At 37.3% G+C, this 19,582-nt stretch overlaps 1 protein-coding gene across 5 annotated transcripts in view; it reads left to right on the forward strand.

Moving 5' to 3' along the window:
* The window catches only part of LOC105479442 (collagen type XII alpha 1 chain), a 128,401-nt gene that overhangs the window by 58,424 nt on the left and 50,395 nt on the right, over nucleotides 1-19,582 (forward strand). For all 5 annotated transcript variants that reach the window (XR_011623615.1, XM_011737399.3, XM_011737398.3 and 2 more), the window contains 15 exons: nucleotides 302-431; nucleotides 1,436-1,578; nucleotides 2,223-2,352; nucleotides 4,297-4,433; nucleotides 5,543-5,672; nucleotides 8,763-8,902; nucleotides 9,144-9,276; nucleotides 9,384-9,404; nucleotides 10,142-10,284; nucleotides 12,867-12,996; nucleotides 13,725-13,864; nucleotides 14,297-14,426; nucleotides 15,650-15,792; nucleotides 16,752-16,881; nucleotides 17,797-17,939. Coding sequence is in view for 4 of the 5 variants with exons in the window: in XM_011737399.3 (XP_011735701.2) it covers nucleotides 302-431; nucleotides 1,436-1,578; nucleotides 2,223-2,352; nucleotides 4,297-4,433; nucleotides 5,543-5,672; nucleotides 8,763-8,902; nucleotides 9,144-9,276; nucleotides 9,384-9,404; nucleotides 10,142-10,284; nucleotides 12,867-12,996; nucleotides 13,725-13,864; nucleotides 14,297-14,426; nucleotides 15,650-15,792; nucleotides 16,752-16,881; nucleotides 17,797-17,939 (1,923 nt within the window). In the remaining variant the exon portion in view is untranslated. The remainder of the gene's footprint in view (nucleotides 1-301; nucleotides 432-1,435; nucleotides 1,579-2,222; nucleotides 2,353-4,296; nucleotides 4,434-5,542; nucleotides 5,673-8,762; nucleotides 8,903-9,143; nucleotides 9,277-9,383; nucleotides 9,405-10,141; nucleotides 10,285-12,866; nucleotides 12,997-13,724; nucleotides 13,865-14,296; nucleotides 14,427-15,649; nucleotides 15,793-16,751; nucleotides 16,882-17,796; nucleotides 17,940-19,582) is intronic.

Genomic DNA, 19,582 nt, shown 5'->3' on the forward strand with positions numbered 1-19,582 from the left:
AAATTTAATTAGAAGATGCTTGATTTATTTATGAATTTGTAGTAGAATCAGAGAGTTGGCAAGGAACATTAAAGATGATCTATTTTTACCCATTAATTTTACAAATAAAGAACAGCTGGGAGAAAAATTATATGAATTGTCCAAGATCTCATTGTAATCTGATAGCTTCCAAATACAAAAGACAATGGCCTAATTAAAATATAGTTTCTAAGCTCACTGAAGTTAACTACTTTGTAAGTATTGTAGGAAAAAGGGAACTGATTATACATACGTTGTTGATCTGTTTAATTTTTCCCCCTAGTTTTATGTGAGTCGAATGGAAACCAGCACAGTGCTGAAAGATCTGAAGCCTGAAACTGAGTATGTTGTCAATGTGTATTCTGTGGTAGAAGATGAATATAGTGAGCCTCTGAAGGGCACAGAAAAAACCTGTAAGTCAGATTAGAAAATTGTTTCTCATTGCTTTCTTTCCCAACATAAAGCATGATGGCCCATTTTTGCCTACCTTCCAAATAATTTCTTTATTCAGCATTCATTCTATAAATATTTACTGAGTGCCATCTTTGTGCAGGTGCCCAGAAAATGCTCAGTGGTTTTCTACTCCTACTGGCTGCTCCTGCCATTGTGGAGCCCCACTGTGGAATAAATATTCTTTCCTTCTTCTTGCTTCTTGGTTGGGCTCTAGGGGGAAGAAGGAAAGCCATTTTTAAGAAGAAGGAGTAAGCATCACTCTCTAGAGCAAGAAATGACTTTATGTACTGCTCAAGTTTTAGATCCTTGTCTCTTCTCTTATATCCCTTTATATTAGACTATAGGAAGTGAGAAATAATGGATTTTATAACTGGCAGGATTAATATAATAATTTCTTAAAACTTTGAACTCAATCTTTGAGTAAAAAATAATTGGAAGCAATATGGGTGTTATAGGGAGACTGTAAACTTTTTTCTCTGCTTCATGGGTATATCTTCAAGAAGCCTATAAATCTCTGGTGTTCCAGTTATTAATGTATAATGTTCTTATTTTAAACTTATTTTTTGAAGAAATATAAAAAATAGTGTTGATTACATATATATAAAGTTCTGTGATTGAAGAATAGAAATAGTCAACTTAGTGATGTTCCAGAAAAAGAGAGTAATGTATCAGGAAGTTGGTATCTATTGTATAGACTCACTGGAATGTTATTTGAAGCCTGAACTTTAACATTTTTCCTCTATAAAATAGTGGTAACATGTAGTCTTGAATATGAAGTGCAATGAGCAATGCAAGTTGGATTTTTTTGGGGCAATGGGAAGGATTATATTAACTCTTGTTGATTTCTCACAGTAACCCACTGTCTAGTATATACAAATATCAATAATTGAGTAGGAAACAATGGTTAAAAATGAAAGTGGAATGAAAGGAACTAGACTGATGGTCTGCTTTTCTGTTTTGGAAGTGCCAGTGCCTGTAGTCAGCCTGAATATTTATGATGTTGGCCCTACCACCATGCATGTGCAGTGGCAGCCTGTGGGAGGAGCTACTGGCTACATCTTGTCATACAAACCTGTTAAGGACACAGAGCCAACAACACCCAAAGAGGTAAAAGATGTTTGTTTCTTTAACATTGGGTCTTCCCAAGACTTTATAGCTTTATAGTGCCTATTATACTGCAGTTACTTATGAACTCATTTATAACTTTACATACACAATGGAAAAATAGAAAAGTAGGTTTGTGGTCTGCAACACATTTTAGAAAACATTGGCGTGGACTGACCACAGTGACTGATGCCTATAATCTCAGCACTTTGGGAGGCTGAGGTGGGCGGATCACCTGAGGTCAGGAATTCAAGACTAGCCTGACTAATATGGTGAAACACCATCTCTACTAAAAATACAAAAATTAGTTGGGTGTGGTGGCATGCACCTGTAGTCCCAGCTACTCAGGAGGCTGAGACAGGAGAATTGCTTGAACCTGGGAGGTGGAGGTTGCAGTGAGCTGAGAGTGAGCCATTGCACTCCAGCCTGGGTGACAGAGCAAGACTTTGTCTCAAAAAAAAAAAAAAAAAAAAAAAAGAAAAGAAAAAAAAGAAAAAATCATCGTGGAAAAGGAAATGTAATCTTATAAATGAAAAATACAAGCTGTATTATAATCTAGTACAAATAGACTTCAGTTGACTATCCCAAAGATAAATGGAAAAGTTTGATTTGAACATCTTATTTCTGCTGTGCATATCCATGTGCAGATGCGTTTGGGGCCAACAGTGAATGACATGCAGCTGACTGACCTTGTTCCCAACACGGAGTATGCAGTCACAGTCCAGGCTGTCCTGCACGACCTCACTAGTGAACCTGTCACTGTTCGGGAAGTCACCTGTAAGCTATTGCTAGTTTTATTTCCCTTCTTATTGCTGTGAACCTAATGTTCATTAGAATTTATTTCATGTGATGCTAACAATAATTTGATACTTTATATATAAAGTTACAGAGTTATTACTTTTGGCAATCAAATTTGAGAATAAATATCTCAATTCTAGATTTATGGAGGCATCTCAAATTGACTCTAGGATGTGTATTTTTTTCATATTTAACATGCCTGAAATTAAGGTGTTTTACAATCAATGGTATCTTACTATTATTGCTCTTGGCTAGGTGCCAGTTAGGATGTACAATGTAAGACAATGGTGTATCTTATGAATGATGTTGTCCTAGATCCATGAAATATGACATATAGCATTGATGAGAATGGGAATGTTGAGTGAGTGTTATTTTGGAGGAAGACATTGGGTTTAATATCAAGGTGCTCCAAGTTCTTGTTGATGTAGAAACTCTATGGCACATATGAATAAGTCTGTTTCCGTTAAGTGAATTAATCTATTTACCCAATGCAAAGACATATTGATCCCCTATTATATGCCAGTCACTGGGCTGGATGTTGGGAATGCCATTATGAAATAATACAACGCAGCATAGACCATATGGACTCCTTCCTGGTTTGCATTTCTCTTGTGTGTGTTGGTCAGCCTTTTGTGTACTTCTGTCTTGTTTCACTAAGCATTTAGGTGCTTTTTTCTTGAAGAGTGATAATGATTACACTTAGGCTTCTTGCCTTACCCAGCTGGTATTTTGCTTCATGCCTGGGGAGATTGACATGCTGGGATAGATAAGTTGGCTTAAATTTAATGAGTCTTGGCCCACACTTCTGAGAAAATGAAGAGTTTTGAAGGAACTTCAAGGAGGAAAAAGGGACTAAGGAAACAGAGCATGATGGGGCAGAGAAGAGAAAGATCCTCTACAGGATGGGTCATTGTAAATTAATTGACAACAAACAAATACTTATTAATCCTCCTTTATATGTTAGATCCTGTCTGGGGCTGGTGGTTTTGTGAAAATGGGATAGTGGCAGACGGAAGGAATGGGGAGTCAGCCAGGGATAGACGCATGTTCTGAAAGTGCTGAGAGAGGAGACCCAAAGTCACAGTGAGATTAAAAACAAATATGGTCACAAACTTGGGTGTGGTGCTGGATTGGAACAGTAGTGGAAGGGAGGGCAGAGAGAGATGCACAAGACAAAAACGTTGAAGAGATGGAGGCGCAGAAATGTGGAAGTGGAGCTAGAGAGTTAGGAAGACAGACGTAGAGTCAGAGTGAGAGCCAGAAAGAGTCTCTACAAGTTAAACTAGTCAAATGGGCAGCTGGAAAGAGCAAAATACATCTCATATTATCGGAGAAAATCTCCTCATTCCTTATTATCCTTCCCCCTTTTTTAATGGAAAGTTATGTTAGATTTGGTAAGCATTTATCATTTGGATTTTCTTCTAACAATGTAGGTGTCTGGGTTTTCATATAAGCCTATTGGATGCTTAATGTTGGCTCATCTTCATTCTTCACTCTGTAACTTTTTTTTCTGTCACATTCTTAAGGGTGCATAACTCTATTGATTTAGTTTTCTGTCTTAATTGAGTTAAATATCTGAAAAAGAAACATGAACTGTATATTTATGATGAATTATGATTTATTATGGGATTGAGCAGCAAGAGATTGTTTAAATAGTGTGGAAGAAGAGTAACATATAATTACTCTTATAATAACCTTGTGATAACAGAAAATGAAATATATTCTATTTTTGGAAAACCTTCTTAAGAAGAATTCAGTCTATCTGATAGAATCATGGTACCTTTATCATCATAGCTATTTGTTTCAGTTATTTTGCCAAACACCTTTAAATTTTCCCAAACAACTTCTTGAAAGCTTATGTGGATGCTTTAGAGCTTTGTGGTTGAGAAGCACATCTGGATTTAATATCTCGTGCCTCTCTAGTGCCTTTACCCAGACCTCAGGATCTGAAACTCAGAGATGTGACTCACAGCACTATGAATGTCTTTTGGGAACCTGTGCCTGGAAAAGTGCGTAAATATATTGTTCGATACAAAACACCGGAAGAGGATGTCAAAGAGGTAGGTTGAAGATGATAGTAGATATGACAATATTTGTTTTCCTAGTAGGTTTTAAAAAAGAGCTTTATCAAGTATGGATGATAGCATGTTTTGAATACTTGTCACTTTGTTAGCACAGTGTTGAAAACTTGTGATATTAATAAAGCAGTTTTTGAAAATCAATAATATATTGGACTGTCTTGTCAAAACAGAAATGTTTTGCTGTGTGATATTAATCTCAAAAACATCATCCCTTGGTAGATACAAAGTTATCAAATCTAAATGGTATTTCCTCCTCATCCAGATTCCTTATATGGCTCCCTATTCTAAGAATTACTAGAAAATGTCACAATGTTTCTAAAAATAAGAGGTAGCAAGAGGATGCAGCAATGAAGAGGAGGAATTTGTCAGCTAACAGGAAGATAGGACACTAGAGAAGGGAGGAGTATACAGAGAGACACACAGAAAGGAGGAGTATATTGTTAGAGGGCTGTCCTTTTGGGAGTATTCTTTTGGGAGTTCCATGATGACTGGATTCAAAGTTACGCAAATTAGAAGGGCTTCACGAACCAGCAAAACTTGTGTGTGCTTGAGGGAGTGTTAATGTCAGAATCTCAGAGGCATTTTTGGAACATAGGAGTCATTTCTCTAAGCACTCAGTTACTGGTTCTGCTGGTCATATGTGGATTATACAAAAGCTACTTTATACAGGTGCACACATTTATTTCATTCTGCATTTTCATTTAAAAGGGGTACAATGGCAAGTGGATCTCACAAGGTTCTGTACATAGCAAATGAAATAATGCAGTGCATAAGAGACCACTGCTGAAACAAATAATGCAGTGATATAAAGGGAAACAGGTGGAAAAATGGTTAGGTTGTTTGAATACATAGGCAGTCATTATTTTCTAGACAATCATGTGCAGTATGGTCTAGTACATACATTTTTTTTTCCAGTTTGGAAATACTTAAACTGTGTCCAGTTTCTGGATTCTCATGTAAATTGGAAAACACTACTCTTTTCTGATCACAGATTTTATATTCTTATGCTGACAGGTAAATAAACAACAGAGAGATATCAAAAGTAAACCCTTTGTAAAAGTAGTTCCACTGCTCTGTTACTGTTATAGGTAGAGGTGGACAGATCAGAGACCAGCACTTCCCTCAAAGACCTCTTCTCACAGACCCTGTACACAGTCAGCGTTTCTGCAGTACATGATGAGGGGGAGTCTCCTCCAGTGACTGCTCAAGAAACTACCCGTGAGTTGTGTTCCTGCTCCATTGATAATGGGAAATAACACTTTACATGCATGTGTAACTCAATTTACTGGGTCATTTTGTTTCTTAATGCTACTACCTTTGCTGACATTTAATAATACTTGGATTCATAGATTGTTTTTCACTTATTTTCTTTGGAACAAGGTGTCCCATCTTCTATCTTTGCATCCATTCCTTTTATGATACTTTCCATCAGCCCCTGGCATTAATTTATCTTCAAACTACAACTACTTGATGTGCACCTGTGTATGTGTGTGCATGTATGTGTAGTGGGGTGGGCAAGTTGACATATGTTGCACATTTGCTTTGGAAAAGATGCTTTATTTATAAATTTTTTTGGAGTATCTTACTATACGTGAAGTGTTATCAAGGGTAACAAAATATAAGCATCTTTGCCCTCACTGGTTCATGATTTAGTTGTGGAGATAAGAAAAAAATTAATCGAGAATACATAAGATCATGTAAAGAAGATCAGGTGGCACTGAGATTGTGTGCTGTCAGATTTCAGAGGAAGGGGTGACTGCACTGTGAGTGGAGTGCGGGGGGAGACAGGCAGCCTGCCCAGACCCTGCTTCCTGCAGCTCCTGGAGATGTCCGTTCCTCTCCCTCTTGTGGTGTCTCCATAGTATTTAATGCAATCATTATTGCCTGTTGGTCTTTTGCTATGGATTCTACTTCCCCCTTGCTCTCTCCTAATGAAGGAAGAGACGTTTTGCTCAACTTTGTATCTCCAGTGCCTGGCACATAATAACTTAATCCAGTGCTCAGCCCATTACAAAATGCAAATAGCAGTAAAGAAACATTAAGGCCTAGAGCCAGCAGTGTTCCAAACAAAAATAATGGGAGTTGTATATGTAGTTTTAAATTTTCTGGTGTCCACATTAAATAAGGCAAAAATAGATGGATGAAATTAATTTTGATAATGTTTTATTTAACCCAGTAGATCCAAATATATCCATTATAATTTCATTAGCTATAATTATATGGTACAATAATTATTAACGAGGCATTTTACCTTTTTTCTGTAACAGGTCTTCAAAATCCAGTGTGTATTTTACACTTAGAGCACATCTCAATTCAGACTAGCCACATTTTAAGTGCTCAATAGCCAACTACATGTGGCTAGTGGTTTCCATAGTGGACAGCACAGGTCTAGAGAATTTAAGCAACTTGCCCAGCCACATCCTGTAATCTATTGATGGGACTGATACTATAGTCTGGAACCTTTTCCTCCTTTCCAGAAAATTCCTCACTAAAGGCTCAATAGCATGTTTTTTAGTGCCTAGCTGCCTATACCTAATTAGGGCATCTTGTCAAATGTTATAACCTGCTTTTATTTTTATTTTTATTTTTTTTATTTTTATTTTTTGAGACAGAGTCTCACTCTGTTGCCCAGGCTGAAGTGCAGTGGCCTGATTTAGGCTCACTGCGAGCTCCACCTCCCAGGTTCACGACATTCTCCTGCCTCAGCCTCCCGAGTAGCTGGGACTACAGGCACCTGCCACCGCACCTGCCCGGCTAATTTTTTGTATTTTTAGTAGAGATGGGGTTTCACCATGTTAGCCAGGATGGTCTCGATCTCCTGACCTTGTGATCTGCCTGCCTCAGCCTCCCAAAGTGCTGGGATTACAGGCTTGAGCCACTGCGCCCGACCATAACCTGCTTCTTAACTTCAGACATATCTACTTCTCCCTTTTTGACTCTGCTATTTTCTTACCATTTTAGATCTCTTAGCAATTTCATTTGTTTTCTTGGCTTAAGTTCTTACCTGGTAAGGGTCATAGCTGGAGCTGAGAATTGATGCATATGCATCAGTAGACTGACAGCTTTGCATAAAAATAACATAACAGGTGTAGTGAACAGAAAAGGAAGTCAGGAAGAAAGGCTAGTGAGACAGGTAATTTAGTATAGTAGATTAATATTTTTAATATATATTTTCAAACCTTAAGATTTCCAAATAATTTTCAGATACGTTTAAAGTACATTCTTAATAGCTGCTTTGTTTTGCAGTTGTGCTGGTGGAAATAGTACCACTCTCTTTATCTCAGTGGGCCTTTTCATTGTAATTATTAAAACAAATTTTTAATGGCTCTGGGTTTTGTGTAATTAGCTTTGATTACCAAATAAAGAGAGAAATAAGTGACAAATGAAAGCTCAGGAATGGTGGCAGACATAAAAAATGCTTGTGCTGCAAAACAGCCAGAGGACCTGGTCAATGGAGGGGCTGTGAAAGGGGATTTCAGCAGTCATTTGGGTCTCCAGGTGTTCAGTTGTCTGAACAGGGTCAGCATGTTCTGTTTCATATCATGTTTAAGGTTGGTGATCTATAGGAAGAAGCTACGTGTGTGTGTTACCTGGATCGTAACATGCTCAGAGTTCCTTTCCTGTGACAATACTCCTAGATTGGAATTCACTGTATGTGTAGCAGTATGTATGTATGTTCTAATCAATTGTCAGAGTGCAATACTTTAGTGTTGTTTACAGCTAGACAGACATTCTCATTTTTAAACTGCGGTGGTATGTGTGGTTTTTAAAAATAAAAATGAAACTATTTCCTTTGGGTATCAGAACAACAAATTATGAACAATAAATGAATAACTATTTCCTTGAGAATCATCTTTAATGTATAATATGTTAGCATACCTAGTTTATGACATTCTTAGTTAAGAAGGACTTCTTAACCTGGAGTCTATGTATGTCTCTGGGGTTATTGATAGACTGGAGAAGGTCCATTAACTCTGATATGTAGGCCGAGTTTGTGCTTTGTGTATTGTGTATTGCTGTGTAAAAGAGTCCATGGTGTTGATTTGATTCTTAAAAAGTTGGAGAAAGGTACTAAATGGTATCTTAAAAAAATCATCATTTAAATAGAATATCCTTAATAACGTATTATATCCACAGAATGCTTGCAGTTTTCAGAGCTCTAGGAATTGGTAAAATATTTGGTTCTAAGCAATATATTCAATCAGTTTTCAGATGTCCATTAATATAAAACAAGGAAGTTTTATTATATTAAATTGCATTTGTAGCTCACATTCAAAAACTTAGTCTGCTTGCCTTTTCTCATGATAGGACCCGTGCCAGCCCCAACAAACCTAAGGATTACTGAAGTAACATCAGAGGGTTTCAGAGGGACCTGGGATCATGGAGCTTCAGATGTGTCTCTCTACAGAATAACTTGGGCACCTTTTGGAAGCTCAGATAAGATGGAGGTAGTTAACTCTCTTTATCTTTCTCTTTGTTTTTCATGTCCCATTTAATTTGTAAGGAAGCTTACTTTAAAGAAGTATTACTTTTGTTGTCAATAAGCATTTATTGACATTTGAGCTCATGACATGCATCAGAGCAGGAGGAACATCTGGCTAAATAATGTAAACAAACTGACATTGAGTGTGTATGATGTAAGTGGAGACTTATTTTTGCGTGGATATGTTTTTGTCCTCTTTCTCCAAGACCATCTTAAATGGAGATGAAAATACTTTGATGTTCGAAAACCTGAATCCAAACACCGTCTATGAAGTTTCCATTACTGCCATCTATCCTGATGAGTCAGAAAGTGATGACCTGATTGGCAGTGAGCGCACATGTAGGTGTTTAGCTTTCAAATAGGACATTGATATTTTAAAGTTAATTTTTAAAAAATAGGGCTACAGCTATATTAGTAATGTGTCCCCAAATTCTGTTTTCTTTTAGTGCCTATCTTAACAACACAAGGTAAGAATTTAATTTGCTGAATTGTTTGAATGAACAAATAATGAATGAATGTATGAATGAAAAGTACCATAAAATACATTATAAATAGGTTATCTGCTTTTAAATCCTAAGATGTTCATTGAGAACTCTTTTAAGTAGGCTTTTCTTGAAAAACTTTGCTTTGCTACTACTTGTTTTGGAGTGTATTGATCAGCTTGGGGTGCCAACACAAAAGATTAGACTGGATGGCATAAATAACAGAAATTTATATTCTCACAATTCTGGAGGCTGAGAAGTCCAAGACCAAGGTGCTATTCAATTCGTTTCTGGATGATGGCTTTCCTCCCGGCTTATAGCTAGCCAGCCCTTTCTCAGTCTCTCTCACTTTCTCACTCTCTCACATGGTGGAGAGAGAGAGAATAAGCTCTCTCATGTCTCTTCTTACACAGACTAATCCCATTATGGCAGCCCCACCCTCATGACCTAATCTAACCCTAATTATCACCCAAGGGGCCCATCTTTAAATACCATCATATTGGAAGTTGGAACTTCTACATGTCATGTTTGTGGGGACAGAAACAAAATGAAAGTCCATACTAAGGAGTCATTTAAGAATCAATAACCATTTTTATTAGGGGGTCAAATTTAATTATAAACCCAGAGGCATAGAATTCTCTGGTTGCCTTGGGAGCTGTATATATTTTAGGGGGAGGCATTGTTCTGTCTGCTTACTTGGTTTTTCAACAACCTTCTTTCAGCTCCCAAAAGTGGCCCACGAAACCTTCAAGTGTACAATGCAACATCTAACAGCTTGACTGTTAAGTGGGATCCTGCTAGTGGTCGTGTGCAGAAATATAGGATCACTTATCAGCCTTCCACAGGGGAAGGCAATGAGCAAACGGTAATTTTTAAATAAAAATTATAACTTGGATAAATTCTACCCATTTCTTTTCAAACTCTTTTTCCCCCTCAGTGTTTAGTTAGTCATACTTACTTTTTAAGGGATATTAAGATTTATTGCATTGGATGGATCATCTGACTCTTTAGCTGGCACTCCACGTGGAGTGCCATCATGGAGACTCAATGGATGTTCTCATGAGAGATGATAGTTGCTCTTCCTCATAGCCCCAAAGCATGAGGCATGTGCCTCAATGCATCCATAGTTCCTTTAAAAACTATTAGTGCTAGATTATCCACGAAGATATCCAGATAGTTTTTGTATCTGTGTCGACCTTCCATTCCTCTCTCTAACTTAATCAAGTGCTGAAAGTTTGCTAAACTTACCTATAATGTTTATTTTCTATTTATCTGATTTTTTCCTTGTTTTTTTTTGCATGTCATAGGCTATCTTCTAGATCTGGTGTTTCTAGGTATGGAAGCCTGTTAACCGAATTTACACTGTTTTTCATTTTTCTGTTATCCAAATGGAAGTCCCCAAGAAAGATGATAGGACTATAAACTCAGTCTTCATCCTCTTTCTCTTCCTAGTCTTTCATTATTTAAGAGAACCTTTTTCCATTTTACCTCTCTTACTTTAGTTCTGTGGTTTGGGGCTTTCTACAACTTTGCCTTTTGTAAACTATATAATTAGAACTGCATGTATTATTCTAGGTCAGGAAGCCCCATGATTTTTACATAGGTATGATTATGTTTTCTGATTTATTTCAAAATAAATCTCCAGTTTTGATGAGGTACAGAGTTTTATTGACTTTTTTGGCTATAATATTTTTATATATAGCCTTAGAGACACATGTGTTATTAACCTTTAATCATCTGACTTGCCAAGCTCAAGCAAATGGGTCATATCTCTTATCAGTTTAGAGGTATTAGCCAAGGTAGAGGTTGGCATTAATCTAAGGTTTGTGGTTAAAGATCTCTGATAGTACCCAGTTAGTAAGCTTAGCAGAATCAGAAACCTTCCCATCTCTACTGTGACTTTGAGTTGGTCTTTTGAGGCTTTTATAGCTCCAGTCTTAGGTAGTATGATGCATTTGGACTGAGTATTTGTTTGTTTTAGGTAAATAGATTATCATTAATAAACTTAATATCAACTGTAATCAATAGACTTTTATATGAAAATAAGATAAGACAAATTAGATGGACTGATATATTAATTTCAGAAACGGAACTTCTTTTTTTTCTATGGCATGCCAGATTTTGGTAAAACTACAAGTCAGGAGAAGTTTGTTCTTAGCATTTCCTATCTTGGGAACATTGATGTTCCAGCTGCTTCTCCTGAGTCTCTTTTACTGTCTTCCAGCTGTTTGTTATTATAAAGAGTCTCATAAACTTATCCTCTGGAAAGTATGAAGCCCTTAAGCTTTGTTAGTCTTTGGGGTACTTGGATTTTAATGCTAGTCCATGAAATCATGACAATGATGAATAACTGATGCTAGAATTATTTTGGGGAGCTGGATGGGAGAGGTAGGTAGATGCCCCTCTGCTTACTCATAAGGGCAGTTCTCCTAAGTAGGCTTTCAGATTTGTTATGCATCAGGTTTTTATCAAAATGGCTTATACTGTTATTGATACTTTTCTCTCATAACCTCAAATATGAAATTTGTTAAAATTAGCCATGGTAGTTCAGTTTGTCCATATTGAGGATGACGACCATGATTCACTGGGTTTTTCTCTGGAATTCAGACTACTTGAGTGGATGGGTGCTAAGTTGGAAACATCTGGTTTCTTCTAGCACATCCAGCAATCTACATGTGCACTCATTTTGGGCAGTGTGCCATTTTCATGCGATTTTAATTAGTATGACATAAACATCTGAATTCGGTAGACTGTTAATAAATTGTACAAATTTTCTTTCAACAAGATAGCTAGATGGCCTTAAGTAACGAATAAAAACTTTAAGCTTCATAATTAGAGTAAATTGAAAAGCTTCATACCACTGGGCTGGTATGATGGAGACAACTGGAAACCCCTGATCGAGTGTGGCCTGGCAAAAGTCTGGTCATGTTGTTAACACAACTAAGGCTGTTAGAGTGACAGTGTTCTTGGGGGAAACACCAAGAGCTTTATACTGTATGCTGAATCATTTTAATGTGTTTGTAAAGCAAATAAAAACATCTGTTAAAAAAGTAAGAATAATATTAAGTGGTGTGGAGCCTCTAAAATTATGCAATTCTTTGGTATCTTAAAGTCTCTTTGTAGCTCACTTATGATTAATGCCTTTTTTTTTTTTTTGAAGTTCTGTGAAATGTGTTTTGGATGAAATTTTACAGTGCTGGTGGCTAGCAAGTTGAAATATCTTTTTGGGGTCACCAGTTTAAAGCTTGGAATTCTTTTTATGATTTGAGGTGCATATTTTACATTTAAAATTATACCATAAGATGTATTTTAAACCTTTGCTGTGGTTCGTAATTCTAGAACTGGACAAGGGTCTCAAACAGCTTCCCTGTAGAAAGAGCTTTTTCTAACAGATTAGTGAGATGGAGAGAGCAAGGCTAACGCTTACCAAGACCTTTTTTACTCAAGACCACAATAGGAGGACGGCAGAACAGTGTGGTCCTGCAGAAACTGAAGCCAGACACTCCTTACACTATCACCGTATCCTCTTTGTATCCTGATGGTGAAGGAGGTCGGATGACGGGAAGAGGCAAGACCAGTAAGTGAAACCTGAGTTCCTATAGCTTCTTTAATAGCTACTATTAGAATGGAATCATCTCTTTATCTGGAAACACTGGGGTGACACAAAGTTTTACTAATATTTAAAAATTCATTTACAAAGAATATTAATAGTTTATTTATTTATTTTTTTTTGAGATGGAGTCTTGCTGTGTTGCCCAGGCTGGAGTGCAGTGGCATGATCTTGGCTCACTGCAACCTCCGCCTCCCGGGTTCAAGCGATTCTCCTATCTCAGGCTCCCGAATAGCTGGGATTACAGGTGCCCACCACCACACCTGGCTAATTTTTTATATTTTTCATAGAGATGGAGTTTCACCATGTCGGTCAAGCTGGTCTCGAACTCCTGACCTCAAGTGATCTGCCTGCCTCGGCCTCCCAAAGTGCTGGGATTACAGGCATGAGCCACTGTGCCTGGCCATATTAATAGTTTTTAACATCCTTGCTTGGAATTATTTGTCTCTATTTGTGGAGAAAGATGTTACTTTCTAGGATAGAAAGATGCTCTAAGACAAAAATGTCATGTGGATAGATGAGACATATGCATCAGACTGACACAGACACAGTATGTGTCATTTATTCACTACTGCAACAAATGTTTGTGCGGTACCTGCTATGTTCTAGGGTGCCTGGGAGATATCAGTGAATCTGTGTTTCATGTGTGCTTGATTGTTAGCACTATACTGTGATGGGATTTCTGTGCATTTCAGAACCTCTAAACACTGTAAGGAACCTAAGAGTGTATGACCCTTCTACCAGCACCTTGAATGTCCGCTGGGACCATGCAGAAGGAAATCCTCGTCAGTACAAGCTCTTCTATGCACCAGCAGCAGATGGTCCAGAGGAACTGGTAATTATTTCTTGTAGTAAAAAATGCTAATATGTTTAAATGGTAGCTGAGTGATTTAAAAGTGAAACTGAAGGAGTTAACCAGTTTACTTTAGAGTGAAGAATTTCATATTCATTTAATAAGACTTGATAGAGGGTAAATAGTTGATGCCTCAGAGCCTGGGTAACAGGGATTGGGACCAGGATTCTTCCCCCTGGTCAGGGGAAGAAGTAGCCATTCTGGGAAGTTCTAAATGGGGAGTATTGGGTGGTTGGACGGGTATAGGGAAATATGTAACCGCTTGTAACAGGTCACGTGGGGGCACATTATTACATCCTAATATTACAGAACCTGCTTCTTGACTTGGTCTTGAGTTGGTATTGTATTATTTGAATTATTATTTCTTTCACAGATTTTTCAAGTCAGTGCTTTATGTTTTATTAAAATATTTAGGTTCCAATCCCCGGGAATACCAATTATGCCATTCTTAGGAATCTCCAGCCAGATACTTCGTACACTGTGACGGTAGTTCCCGTTTATACTGAAGGTGATGGGGGACGCACATCAGATACTGGAAGGACATGTAAGTAATAAGGCCAAAAAATTAATTTTTCATCATAAATGTTGCTTTTCATTATAAAGGCCATAAAGGCCCATTAAAGAGGATTAGGAAAATTTGGTGTGATAGAATTAAAAACATAAAAATTAGCCATAGTTTACCTTCCTAACACCAAATGTTAACATTTTGTGAAATAACAAATCTATAATAGCATCTTCTTTTGAAATGATAATTTTAGGATTTGTAAAAGTGCATATAATCATCAGTATGCTACTTTGCTTAATCTCTTTCATTGACAAAAATTCATTGAGCTTTGCTTTATGCTTTATAAATTATTGTGAAGGACTGTTTATAATTGGCTTTCATAGTGCAAATTGTTGAAATCTGTTCGGCACATTACTTAATTTCATATGTCTTTGGTTTGTTTGTTGAAGTGATTTTTTGATCTTAAAATCTGTATGCTTTCATTTAGAAAGCCGTTTATAGTGGTTTTACTGTTTTTTTTTTTTTTTTTAAGTATTGCTTAAAGGCTTTTGTGCAGATTTAGAAATACTTCTTTGGCTTTAAAAATATACTTGCTGATAGTTAAAAGGAACCAAGCATGGATGTCTTCTTTTGGTAAAAGATTAGTGGTCTAGGAAGATGATGTTATTGGTTAAATTAGAGTTTGGAATTAGTACATCAATTTAATTGGTAGGTTTTTCTAAGTTCCTATTGGGGCACTTAATTGAGAACTGGGTATATCTTATTTTTCTCTCCTTTTACCTTTTCTGTTAATCACAAAGATATTGAGTAGCAATTGTTAAATGAAGAAGTAATGAATGGTTGTAACTAGCTGACCGAATCAGATGAGCTTAATGGCTGTTGTCAGATTTTACTTAGAAGGCAGACTCTTAAAAAATGTCTCTTCTTCCTCTCTCCATTACCTATATTGGAAAACTGAAACTACTTTTCCTATTTCTTTTCTCTATCCCATGACCCTTTATGGCCAATCCAGTTCCACCACTTTTATTAACTTGTTTTTAATTGAATACAATGTTGCTTCCTTATAGACAAAGGCCATGCTTGCTAACTTTAACTAAATTTGGATTTGGAGAGTTTTAATCTGCCTTTGCGTGTAGGTAATTAGAAATATAAAGAAGATAGCATTTTGTCCTGTTACAGAATGTAGGTTCTGGAAAAGTGATACAAAAGCTTGAGATATATAAACAGACTTAAGAAATAGATGTTGGCCTTCATTTCCTCAGTGATGAGAGGACTGGCAAGAAATGTCCAAGTATACAATCCTACACCTAACAGCCTCGATGTTCGCTGGGACCCTGCACCAGGACCTGTGCTGCAGTATCGCGTTGTGTATTCCCCTGTGGATGGCACAAGACCCTCAGAATCTGTAAGTAATTTTGTCATGGAAACTGCATTTCCTGATGAATGTAGTCACATGTTTGTGTCATGTTTGATAACCTGGGAGAACACAAACCACAAACATGCCGGTGTATAATACTTAAATTATTGTTTTTGATGACTTGAGGTAGGTGTATTAATTATAGGATTAGTAAGAATAAAAAGAATTTTGGGAAAATGTGAATTAGTTGGATGGGTTAAAAACCCAGTAATAAATGTAAATAATTGCTAGACCTTGTCAATATGTCTTTGTTATGAAAATATTTTAAAATTTACCTTCACTAGTTCTTACAAATTGCCCAATCTATCTTTAATTCATAACATTATTCAGTTTTGTAAGTAGGCTAACAATTTAGAAATCAGAAATTGCTAATTTCAATAAGCATAGTATCAGAATACCTATGGGAAAGTAAATGTATAAACTAATTTAACTTATAAGTCTTTGCAAAAATAAACAATGTTGATGAAGATAAACAAATTATAAATAATATATGCATTTGATAAGAACATTGATTTTCATGTCCCTGTATGGTAGAACATATTAAGACAACTTTACCTGTATGCATTGCATGGAGTCTCTATTTCAACACAAAATCTCCCCCACCACAAGTAAGAGTCCCCATTCTTGTGTGTATTTAACATGCAGGATGTTTTTTGAGGAAATATCATGAGCCTTGCATGTTATATTTGAGAATCTTTATAATAAATATAAATGGAGATAACTGAAGCTACTAAGGGTCAAGGATGAGGTCACTTTTTTTGGAAAGGGAATTTCTGAGGACAAATTTTGTTTAGTGATATGGTCTGGGTGGATCTCATGGAGAAGCACAGTTGGCTTCTGATGTGGCTGGGCTCAACATTTTATTATAAATACTATTGTGATGACTAACTGAAGACTTGGTAAGCATTTGAGTTGTCAGGCAGAATTTGGCATTTCCTCCCCTGCAGATAGTGGTGCCAGGAAACACACGCATGGTGCATCTGGAGCGGCTGATTCCGGACACACTCTATTCCGTGAACCTTGTGGCTCTATACTCAGATGGAGAGGGAAATCCCAGCCCTGCCCAGGGCCGAACGCGTGAGGCAGAAATCCTTTCTCCATTCCATTCCCTTGTAGCTAGATAGGCAGGGCTTCTCTGATTGAGTGACGGGTGGGAGCGGGGTGGTGAGAGATGGGTGCTTTCTGCCTGGGATCCCCTACCTTCACATTCCAGGCGAAAACACTGGGTCTGTGACTGTTGTTTGTGTGACGTGAACTTCATCTGTTCGTGTTCTCATTTGGGACATGAGTTAAGGAGGGGTTTTTCCCCTTTTTCTCCTCTTCTACCCTGCATCTTCCTTTTTTCCCTCTTTCTAGTCTGCAGTGAGTCTTCTTACCAAATGGGGACTTTGGAAATGTGAGGGTTTAGTCGTTATGTTTTATCGAATAGATATGGTTATAGTGGTTAAAATAATTCTCCTTTTTCCTAGTCTACCTTTTTTTTTTTTTTTTTGAGACGGAGCCTGTATCTGTCGCCCAGGCTGGAGTGCAGTGGTGCGATCTCGACTCACTGCAACCTCCGCCTTCCGGGTTCACTCCATTCTCCTGCCAAGTAGCTGGGACTACAGGCGCCTGCCACAACGCCTGGCTGATTTTTTGTGTTTTTGGTAGAGACGGGGTTTCACCGGGTTAGCCAGGTTGGTCTTGATCTCCTGATCTCGTGATCCACCCGCCTCGTCCTCCAAAAGTGCTGGGATTACAGGCGTGAGCCACTGCGCCTGGCCTAGTCTACCTTTCAAAGCTAGCTCTAGGTCACTGAAAGTTCAGCATGTAACCATAGCTCTGAAATACACTGTTTATGATTTCACGTTAAAACCATAAATGTGTATTTTATTATATGGGAGGAAACATCCGAGTGAATGGTGAGTGAAACACATGCAAGAAACCTCCTTAATCTGCCCTAGGTAATGCTCACAGGCAGACAACAAACTCTATTGTGTTTTATTTATTTAGTACCACGGAGTGGACCAAGGAACCTGAGAGTGTTTGGTGAAACAACCAATAGCCTTTCGGTAGCCTGGGATCATGCTGACGGGCCAGTTCAGCAGTACAGGATCATCTATTCTCCCACTGTTGGTGATCCAATTGATGAATATGTAAGTCTAATACTCATTTATTGGCACATTTTATCATCTTAGCTGAATGGACGGTGAAGTTAAACTTCTTTAGAGGTATGCTGTGAGTATAGTTGAGTCCTTGATAGTCACACTTTATGATTTTTCTCTGACATGACTTTGGGATCACTCAAGGGTGCTTAGTCTTTCTGGCCTCCCATACCACAGAGAAGCACTGTCTTTGGGTTCATTTTTATTCTAAAGACAGATAGGAAAACTATCTTATCGCATGATTAACTGAACATTTCTAACCACCTAATGACACCACAGGAACCAAGTTTAGTGAAATATGATACCTATCATTCTGGAATGTCTAAGTTAATATTCAAATAGTGTATTTATCCAAATCTTACCCTTTTCTCAAATCTAATTCCTCTACAAGGTCTCCCTTAAATATTCCAGTGTTAATTGATCTCTCTTTTCTTTAAGCTTAACATTTTGTGGTACACATTAGTTTTGTAATATACATACTCTCCTATTAGCTTCAAACTTTTTGAGTGTCATAGTTTGTCTTTCCAGAACCAGATTCAAGTTTCTGACAGCTTCCTCATAGCCCTCACTATGCACATCTATTTGTTATGAGTGGAAAAATGGAAAAACTACTTTATTTGAAATTTAGTGATTAATTGCTGCGATATGCTTGCAGAATATTGCACAAGATGTTGATTGTAAATTAGGTCTGTGGTTTGCCATCTTTTTACCACATAGATTGTCTTAGATAATTTTCCTTCCCTGAGCCCCATGTGATGAAATATTTCATCTACTGGAACTTGATATAGTAACCTTTAATTCAAGTCCCTACTTTTATTAATAAGAAACACATGTAACTACCATTTATAGTTTCTGATCAAAATGTGATAAACAGTACTACTATAGTTAGTTTGCCAAAGCAGAGAAACTCATGGTTAGTGTTTGTGCAACCTTGCCATGGGCAAATAAGTAATTTCCCTTTACTTTCTGAAAACATTAAGAATACAATTTATCATTTGTAGTTATAGGACTCCAGGCCAGGATTCACTGGCATACCTTATCCATGTTGTTTGTAGAAACAAAACATAGGCTTAGAAAGATTGAGATGTCTGGTTCATTTCTTCTTTGAAGAGGTAGTTGAATGTATTCCCATCTTTTTCAGCTAACTAGTATCAGCCAAACTGATATTTTTGAGGCCAGAAACTTTGTCAATTTTTGCTCAGCAGTGGATTCTCAGTAGCTAATACCTGTCCCACTGTGCCTGGCCCGCAGTGGGTACTGGGTACATATTTGTACATGAAAGCAGAACATGTGATGATGAGATCTGAAGGAAACAAACTTATTACTGAGTGCTGGAGTACTCAGTAAGGTGTTCTGAAGTGCTGTACATGGCATTGCTTTTAATACAGTTTTCTTCAGAGATGTTAAGTCACATGGCTGTTAAGTGGCTGATCTGGGGTTTGAACCCAGATCTGTCTGACTCTAAAACCACTCTCCTATGCTGCAGAGAAGAAGTGAAGATAGTTTTTCTTGTCATGAGCATTGTGCAGCAAAAATAAAATGTGAAAAAAACTACTATTACTGTTTATGGGAATACATAAAACAATATTGTCTTTTGATCTGGAAGTCTTCTAGATGGTAGTACATTTATAATT

This window comes from Macaca nemestrina, chromosome 5 (assembly GCF_043159975.1).
Source record: "Macaca nemestrina isolate mMacNem1 chromosome 5, mMacNem.hap1, whole genome shotgun sequence".
In the NCBI taxonomy this organism is placed as follows: Eukaryota; Metazoa; Chordata; class Mammalia; order Primates; family Cercopithecidae; genus Macaca; species Macaca nemestrina.